At 39.3% G+C, this 10,046-nt stretch overlaps 1 protein-coding gene across 12 annotated transcripts in view; it reads left to right on the top strand.

Moving 5' to 3' along the window:
* The first annotated feature begins 245 nt into the window (after positions 1–245).
* The window catches only part of LRCH3 (leucine rich repeats and calponin homology domain containing 3), a 107,618-nt gene continuing 97,817 nt past the window's right edge, over positions 246–10,046 (top strand). For 6 of the 12 annotated variants that reach the window (XM_061411175.1, XM_061411133.1, XM_061411149.1 and 3 more), the window contains exon 1: positions 246–555. In XM_061411175.1, coding sequence (XP_061267159.1) covers positions 294–555 — 262 coding nt within the window. In that variant the 5' untranslated portion in view covers positions 246–293. The remainder of the gene's footprint in view (positions 556–10,046) is intronic. The other 6 variants (XM_061411194.1, XM_061411165.1, XM_061411183.1 and 3 more) reach the window with 1 other exon arrangement.

Below are 10,046 nucleotides of genomic sequence, written 5' to 3'. Positions count from 1 at the left end.
CTAAGGGAGGAAGGTAGTTTTGGTGAGGAGCGTGTCTGAAAGACATTTTTGTAGGGGTATGTTAGAAAGGCCACTGGGAGCCTATCATAGGGAGCTGCTCGAGATTTGTGAGTTCCGTTTTAAATTTCTCTTGGAAACCTGTGGGCGGAGGCCAGCGCCTGGAAGTGCAGAGCGGCACCGCAGCCCTGTCCATCAAGGGATCTGGCCGGGGTCTGTAAGCCCCTTTCCCCGCCCACCTATCATCGGGTCGCGCATGCGCTGAGCTGAAGGGCCGGAGAGTTGTCGGCTGGGAAATGGCGGCCGCGGGCTTGGTCGCTGTGGCCGCGGCTGCAGAATACTCTTGCCCAGGAGCGTCGGGAGGTAACCTCTCGGCTGTTAACTGCGGCCCAAACTCCGGGGCAGGCCCTGGTCCTGGCCCGGGCTCTTGGAGCCGCTCCCTCGACCGAGCGCTGGAGGAGGCGGCGGTAACCGGGGTGCTGAGCCTGAGCGGCCGGAAACTGAGGGAGTTTCCCCGGGGAGCGGCCAACCACGACCTGACGGACACCACTCGGGCGGGTGAGTGGGGTGGGGGACAACCCAGGGGACAGGAGGCCCCGGGCGCGGTTGGAGGCCGCCCTGGCCGTTCAGGGGAATCGAGGGTAGTTACAGTAACTGGTCCTGTTATTCCTGGTCGGGACCAGGTTAACGGGGAGAAGCCGACTGCCCCAACCCACCCAGGCCTGCGGGTCAGACCCCGAGCCTGGGGCGAGGCGGACAGCAGCATCTCTCGGGGAAGAAGGCCGTAGGAAACTGATGGGTACTGTTTTACTTTCCTAGAAAATTAACTTTTGCAGAAGCTGAGGTAGACCCTTGCTCCGCCTGATTGCTGCAGGCCAATTCGGATTTAGGATGCCAAATTGACTTTACAGATTTAGGTTTGTAGCGCGCTTTTAATCGGAATAATATTGGTCGCTGCATTGTCAGGAAAGCATGACTCTCAGCACTGGCGTTTTTTAAGAACTGTTGTTTTCAGAGTGAGCCCGAACGCTTTTTCTTTCTCCCCTTCGTCTAGTTGACTTACCAAATGTACTTGTAAAAATATCTAGGGGCAACTTTAAGACTTCCACTACTTTTCCTCTTTCCTCATGCCCCCTCAAAAAAAAGTTGCAGAAAGAAAACTAGAAAAGGCACAAAAGATTACCTACTGTATCTATGTTTAATTCTTAAAAAAAAAAAATTACTTTGCCTTATACATATTTTTTTAACATAGAAAATAAAATAAATTAGATATTATTTGATTTTCTTAGTTGTAGAGAACAATATCTGGTGACTGAGGTGTTCAACATGTTTCCTTTGTGTTTAAAATACAGCTTCCTCAAGGAGTAGATTAAAAACAGTACAAAGGAGGAAAACATCTCTTACGTATAGTATATAGTATGATGTAATTATTTTCATACAACTTTTCTTAAGCTGTTAACTTTTCCTATGTTTGTGCACTCATTAAAGATTGCCGAGTATTACATATGATTCACTCATTTTGGAAAGATAAGCAAAACTGTTAACACTACTTCAAGAAACTGTTTTCCAAAGAAACTTTGCCTCTTGTGTAAAATGGAAGGAATCAAATGTTTGTTTAATCTTTTTGAAAACAGTTATATAGAATATGGTTTGTGTTTTTTAGTGAATGACCTTAAAATTAAATTTTTTTGAATATGTAAATGAGTGGCCACTTGCCTTTTGTATGTGTTCTGATAGACAGCATCTAAACTTGTTGTTCATACCCCAAATTTTGTGATTCTGTTCAGGAGGTGGCTATATGGCATATGACTGACTGTTCAGGAGATGGATAGCATAGTGACTTCATATTGGCATGAGTCATTTCGGTATTACTACATTAAGCCTCAAGTTAAGGGATAAGTTGATTGTAGGAGTTTATCTAGCTCATTATCTTACCGTCTTTTAAATAGCTCTAGGGCCAGTGTCTTTTTCCTTTAAGAAATATTAGCTAACAAAGAAAATGCAAAGGCATTTATGAAGAATAAGTAATGCCAGTGGATTTTTCCCTTACTATGCTGTGAACTTTTAATTCATTATTATCCACACTTATTTTTATTACTTTAGTAGTTTATTTATAAACCAGATTTTTTGTTCGTTGACATTTTGTTCATTTTGTTCATTTTATTTAGTCAAAAAGTCTAAAAGAGGAGAAAAAGATTGCAAAGTACCTTACAACCTGTTAGACTAGATTAATTTCTAAAATGTCAGAAATATCACTTATTAAGTATAAGAAGTCTTTGGCAGACCTTGGTGAGTACAAAAATACTTAATTCTCTAAATTATTTTAAACAGATAATTTGATGTAGATAAGATCATTGATTGAGTTTTCACTGTTTACTGTTCATTGTGGTAGATGTTTAAAGTACATTGCCTTATTAAATGCTTAACAACCAATGGATTAAATATTATTATCCCAAGGATTTCCCTGGTGATCCAGTAGCTAAGACACCGCACTTCCAGTGTAGGGGACCTGGTTTAATCCCTGGGCAGGTAACTAGATCCCTCATGCCACAACTAAGACCCAGCACAGGCAAATAAATAAAATGCTTAAAATATTATTATCCCAAATTTACATATGAGGAATCACACAGGATTTACAAAAAGACACTCAGAATCATATAAATAATAATAGCGGTAGAATTTCAGCCTTGGTCCATCTTACTCTTTTTCTTCACTGTGCCACACAGCCTCTTTACATACAGATAGATATTATCATTCCTGTTTTTAGAGGTAATGAAACCCAGGTTTGGAGAGAAAAATAATTTGCTTAAAGACCTGTAGCTAAAGCCAAGGAAGGTGTTGTTAGCCATGATTTGAGCCTAACTCAAATCCTGTTTGAGGTAACTCTAAAACCATAGACTGTTACACAGTGTCCTTTGAATTCAGACCCAACTTTAGTTAGCTGAAATGTTTTATTTAGACCCTATAGAAAATTTAAAGCCCCAAACATTACTTGAACACTATATTAAAAGTTGCCAGGTTATCTGTTCTTTCCTAATATATAGAATGTATCTGTAGATACATATAACTGCTATCTTTACATTTTAAGAAATAGTACATATTACCTGTACTGTTTATAACTTGACATAATTAGAATTCATCATGCAATATTTTCTTGGAATTTTTCCCCTCCTGTTTGTTTTAAATGGTAGATTTTTAGGAAGAAAAAGAAGTGTTTGTTTGGAAATGAGTTACTTGATCCAACGGACAGGGAAGATCTTAAATCACAAAAGACTTTTGGGGGCTGAAAAGCTGTAGCTTTAATTTGGGGAGGCAGAAATGGGAAGGAAAGCCATTCCAGGCAGTAGAATGGATCCCACCCTGCCACAAAGGTGTGCACATAACTCAGGGCTAGCTAGTCAAGTAGTCCATCCCTCTGTCAACAGTGATAGTTTAGAGAGGGACACATTTTCCTATCAGCATGCAGGAGTGTTAATTCTGTTGAGAAAGAGGCGTGCTTTGAACCGTGGAGTTGCTGAGAGAATAGAATGTGAACCTGGAGCTTGCCAATAAATTGAAAGCAGAGCCAAAAGATGGAAAGAATGAGGCCAAGTTCGATGGTAATCTTTGGATCAATAGCCAGGCTTTAAATTAGTGGTATCCTTGGACTGTCTAATTATACAAGCTAATGAATTTCCTGTCCTACTTAATCTGAGTAGACTTTTTGATACAAAATAAGAGTCCTGAGTAATGACAGTGAGTCTGCTCTTGAAGTTGTGGGGAGGTCAGTTTGGTCAGAATAAATTGGTGGGATTAGAGAATATGAGAGCTGCCCTTTGCATTCTCAAAAGGGAGATTGTTCATTTAACAGATGTTTGTTGACTAAAGGATTTTCAGGTGTAGATACACAGAGAGGACCAAGACACTCCCTGTTTTCAAAGAACTCAAGAGGTCTAGTGTAATAGAATGAATAAATATAAAGATTATTTGAATTGTCTGATAATAGCAAAACTTTTATGTGTAAGGCATTATGCTAGGTAATATAGTGGGAATAAAAATAAGAAAAGACTCTACCCTGTAAGTATTAAAAATCTAGTAATCTGTTTGGCTGGCTGCAGTAACAGTCAAGGAATGAAAAACAGTCTGAGATCATACTGGAAAATAAATGTACAAATGTTGACTGATTTTTTTTTTTTTAAAGAGACAGAATGCATCAAGTTGGCTGAGTTATTAAACCTATAGGACTAGGAAGGTGGTAATGCTACTGATAATAATAGTAGCTAACATTTTTTGAGCTGTTAGCATATTTCAGATATTGTACTAAGCTATATATATAAAATGCACATATAACAACCACCTGAGTTGTAGGTACTAGTTTTAACCCCATTTTACATGTAAAAATGGAGACTTGAGGTTAACCTGATCATTGTTACACAGGTAATAAATGACAGCACTAGGATTCAAATTCAGATACATCTGATCCTAAAACTTCTGTTTTTGATCACTGAGCCGTACTGACAAAGAAAGTTTGGTTCAGTTTCTTTAGTTGGCCTGATACATGTTCTGTTGCTGTTAAGTCACTTCAGTCGTGTCCGACTCTGTGCGACCCCATAGACGGCAGCCCACCAGGCTCCCCCGTCCCTGGGATTCTCCAGGCAAGAACACTGGAGTGGGTTGCCATTTCCTTCTCCACTGCATGAAAGTGAAAAGTGAAAGTGAAGTTGCTCAGTCGTGTTCGACTCTTAGCGACCCCATGGACTGCAGCCCACCAGGCTCCTCCGTCCATGGGATTTTCCAGGCAAGAGTACTGCAGTGGGGTGGATACATGTTCTACTGGAGTCTTAAATGTGTCAGGCCAACTAAAGAAACTGTGCAGCAAATAGAAGTGTATATCTGGAACTTGTAAGAGTGAAGTTAGAACTGCAGCATAAATTTGAGACAGTCATAATGAAGGGTTTATGCAGTTCTTGGAGAGAGAATGTGGAGAGTGGAAAAGTTGGTCGCTGACAACCATGGGGTACCATAGCACTTAAAGGGCAAGAAGAAGAATCAGTCTGAGAAAAAAACAGAAACAAAGTTTTATAACTAGGCCTCTACTAGAATTTAGAGACTCCTAAAACCAAAGGAACTGTAGTAACCCTCTTAAGTTATTTTACAAATGAGAAGCTGTCTTAAAGATTAAGACTTTGTTTAAGGTTGTATAGTGAAGTGCTGTTTTGCAGAAGACAAATAGGATCATAGTTGAAGGTGTAAGAAGTCTTTTCTGAATGGAAAATCGAAAACAGGAAACCAAGGATTCATCTTTTGGGACAAGCCTGTGGTTGATGGCAGATGGAAGAGACTAATGATACAAAAAAAAGAAAGACATGGAGATGTAATGGGTGAGCCTAAGTAACACAGTCTTATTGAAGCCATGAGAATAACGCTTTCAAGAATCGTGTGCTTATTTCCTACATAAAGAAGAATGAGGATTGCATAAAAGACCATTTAGTTTTTCAAAAAACATTCTGTAACTCACACAGTCATGGTTTCATTAGTCTTGGAAATATGCACTGAAATGCCAGGTCTTAAATGGAAACTATATTTCTCTTGGATACTTATTTATGTATATTTTATATCAATTTCAGTTTGTAAATTTTAAATTTGGTTCCTTAATTGTACTAGCCACATTTCAAATGCTCAGTGGCCACATGTGTCATATTGGTCAGCACATTAGATAGACCTACTGTCCATTATATTGGACAGCACAGGTAATAGAATCTTCCCATCATCACAGAAAGTTATATTTGACAGTGATTTTGGGGTATACTGCAATGCCTTTCTATATCCATGAATACAATAAGCCACCATGATCACCAAGATCACTTAAATAATTGTTGAGAAGACATCAGCAAATGGGGGCTCATTAATAATTACCAGATCTTTGGTAATATCTCAGGTCTGAAAGGGGATATATCATTTTTTCTTCTAGAAATAATATCTTGTTGTTTTTTTTAAAAGGGTGTTGACTTTTTACTTTTGTTGGCTGCAACAGGTCTTCGTTGAAGCACACAGGATCCTTGTTGCAGCACATGGGATCTTTAGTTGTTGCTTGCAAACTCTTAGTTGTGGCATGTGGGATCTAGTTCCCTGACCACGGATTGAACCTGGGCCCCCTACATTAGGAGCACAGAGTCTTAGCTCCTGGACCATTAGGCAAGTCCTAGAAATAATATCTTCTTAATAAAAACTGCCATTTAAGCATGCCATCTTTGTTAATAGAGGCATTAACTGTATCAGATCAGATCTGTCGCTCAGTTGTGTCTGACTCTTTGCAACCCCATGAATCGCAGCACACCAGACCTCCCTGTCCATCACCAACTCCTGGAGTTCACTGAGACTCACGTCCATCGAGTCAGTGATGCCATCCAGCCATCTCATCCTCTGTCATCCCCTTCTCCTCTTGCCCCCAATCCCTCCCAGCATCAGAGTCTTTTCCAGTGAGTCAACTCTTTGCATGAGGTGGCCAATGTACTGGAGTTTCAGCTTTAGCATCATTCCTTCCAAAGATATCCCAGGGCTGATCTCCTTCAGAATGGACTGGTTGGATCTCCTTGCAGTCCAAGGGACTCTCAAGAGTCTTCTCCAACACCACAGTTCAAAAGCATGAATTCCTCGGCGCTCAGCCTTCTTCACAGTCCAACTCTCACATCCATACATGACCACAGGAAAAACCATAGCCTTGACTAGACGAGCCTTTGTTGGCAAAGTAATGTCTCTGCTTTTGAATATGCTATCTAGGTTGGTCATAACTTTCCTTCCAAGGAGTAAGCGTCTTTTAATTTCATGGCTGCAGTCACCATCTGCATTGATTTTGGAGCCCAGAAAAGTAAAGTCTGACACTGTTTCCACTGTTTCCCCATCTATTTCCCATGAAGTGATGGGACCGGATGCCATGATCTTTGTTTTCTGAATGTTGAGCTTTAAGCCAACTTTTTCACTCTCCACTTTCACTTTCATCAAGAGGCTTTTGAGTTCCTCTTCACTTTCTGCCATAAGGGTGTGTCATTTGCATATCTGAGGTTATTGATATTTCTCCCGGCAGTCTTGATTCCAGCTTGTGTTTCTTCCAGCCCAGTGTTTCTCATGATGTACTCTGCATATAAGTTAAATAAACAGGGTGACAATATACAGCCTTGACGTACTTCTTTTCCTATTTGGAACCAGTCTGTTGTTCCATGTCCAGTTCTAACTGTTGTTTCCTGACCTGCATACAAATTTCTCAAGAGGCAGATCAGGTGGTCTGGTATTCCCATCTCTTTCAGAATTTTCCACAGTGTATTGTGATCCACACAGTCAAAGGCTTTGGCATAGTCAATAAAGCAGAAATAGATGTTTTTCTGGAACTCTCTTGCTTTTTCCATGATCCAGCGGATATTGGCAATTTGATCTCTGGTTCCTCTGCCTTTTCTAAAACCAGCTTGAACATCAGGAAGTTCAGGGTTCACGTATTGCTGAAGCCTGGCTTGGAGAATTTTGAGCATTACTTTACTAGCGTGTGAGATGAGTGCAATTGTGCAGTAGTTTGAGCATTCTTTGGCATTGCCTTTCTTTGGGATTGGAATGAAAACTGATCTTTTCCAGTCCTGTGGCCACTGCTGAGTTTTCCAAATTTGCTGGCATATTGAGTGCAATCCTTTCACAGCATCATCTTTCAGGATTTCAAAGAGCTCAACTGGAATTCTATCACCTTCACTAGCTTTGTATATCCACTATTAACTGTATAGTTGACCCATTTTTCATCTGTGAGTATCATGCGCTCAAATCAGGAACCTTCTAAGAGCCTTAGGAATGAGAAAAGAGTAGGAAAAAACCAAAGCTAATTTTATTTGACTAATCAGACTGTTTCAAAATCATTCCTTCTGATATTAAGAGTTGTACATGCTCATTGTAGTACAAGAAGTTATAAATAAGACATTAAAAATCTTTTGTAATTCCACTTACCACAGAAAACTGGTAGTGAACCTTGGTTTGAAATCTTTAAACATTTTCTTCATGAATATATACATTCTCACTTTAAAAAAACATCTTAAAATGGGATCTCATAAAGGCTGTTTTATCATTTTTTTACTATATGATATATAGTATCAGAAAATAGCTGCTACAGAAAGATATGTAGCATACTTTTTAATAGTAGTCTGCCGTAGGTATACTGTCTTCTCATTTACCCTATTGATACACTTTGGAATTGTCTTCATCTTTCACTGTTACAAATGATATTGCTGAAAATAACTTCATGTGTATCTCTTTGCAGACTTGTTTAATTTCCTTAGGATAAATCCCTAGAAATATAATTGATTGGGTAAAAGAATGTACAGTTTTAGGGGTTTTTAAATACAGATTGTAAAACTGTTATTCCTAAAGGGTTTTTTAGCTTAGATTTGTATCAGCAGTTCATGAGTTGTCTTCACTCTGCTGATTTTATTCTTTGTGATCTGTGTCAGTCTGATAGCTGAGAGATTGTATCTCCTTCTTCTGTATTCAGTTCATCTTAAGAAGTATAATTTTTACTACCATAAGAAAAAGTATATAAGTACAAAGAGAAAATATTTATTTTTTTGTTTTTTTCTGTGTCCTTTTGTCAGAATAAATTGATGACAAAGACTCAGAAACTGTTTGTGCCTGTATATAAACTCCTGTATATTCAAATTTTTCTATGATTATAAAAGTAACACATGTTTTTTACAGAAAATTTGGAAAAAAATAGAGAAAGAAAAAAGGAATACTATTGCATCAATAAACCACTGAACATTTTGACATATTCTTCCAAGTATTTTTTTTAATCTGTGTACATGTATATTGAAAAACATGGTATTAGCTTTTTGTAGTTTGCTTTTTTCCACTGTAGAGTGTATTAGAAATATTGTGTCATATCTTTCAGTTCAGTTCAGTCACTCAGTCGTGTCTGACTCTTTGCGACCCCATGAATTGCAGCACGCCAGGCCTCCCTGTCCATCACCATCTCCCGGACGGATTTCACTGAAACTCACGTCCATCGAGTCAGTGATGCCATCCAGCCATCTCATCCTCTGTCGTCCCCTTCTCCTCCTGCCCCCAATCCCTCCCAGCATCAGAGTCTTTTCCAATGAGTCAACTCTTCGCATGAGGTGGCCAAAGTACTGGAGTTTCAGCTTTAGCATCATTTCTTCCAAAGAACACCCAGGGCTGATCTCCTCTAGAATGGAAGGGACTCTCAAGAGTCTTCTCCAACACCACAGTTCAAAAGCATCAATTCTTCAGCGCTCAGCCTTCTTCACAGTCCAACTCTCACATCCATACATGACTACTGGAAAAACCATAGCCCTGATTAGATGGACCTTTGTTTGCAAAGTAATGTCTCTGCTTTTGAATATGCTATCTAGGTTGGTCATAACTTTCCTTCCAAGGAGTAAGCGTCTTTTAATTTCATGGCTGCAATCACCATCTCCGGTGATTTTGGAGCCCCCCAAAATAAAGTCTGACACTGTTTCCACTGTTTCCCCATCTATTTGCCAAGAAGTGATGGGATCAGATGCCATGATCTTCGTTTTCTGAATGTTGAGCTTTAAGCCAACTTTTTCACTCTCCTCTTTCACTTTCATTATATCTTTACACTTAACCAAATCCCTTTTATTGAGCATTTAGACTATTTCTATTTTTTTCTTGTTATAAATAATACTAGAGTATAAAATGTCATCTCCAGTATTGCCTGGAAAATTCCATGGGCAGAGGAGCCTGGTGGACTATAGTCCATGGGGCCACAAAGAGTTGGACAAGACTGAGCACAGGAAGTGAACTCTTAAATAAATATAACTCTTTGCTCACATCTCTTATTATTATCTCTTACTAGATAAATTCCTAGAAGTGGAATTGTTCTAACAAATTCTTATATTGTATTGACACAATACAAAAGACTTAAAAATATCCTGTTATTTATGTCCGTAGCCACCTCCTCCCTGCTCCCCTCCTTCAACAGACACATATTTTATAAAGAGAAGCAGAGACCATGGGGAAGATCATGGCTGTTGAGTATAAAGGCTTATTTAATAAGA

This window comes from Bos javanicus, chromosome 1 (genome assembly GCF_032452875.1).
Source record: "Bos javanicus breed banteng chromosome 1, ARS-OSU_banteng_1.0, whole genome shotgun sequence".
NCBI lineage: Eukaryota > Metazoa > Chordata > Mammalia > Artiodactyla > Bovidae > Bos > Bos javanicus.
The sequence above is the reverse complement of the archived record's forward strand: the minus strand, read 5'-3'. Positions and strand labels throughout refer to the sequence as shown.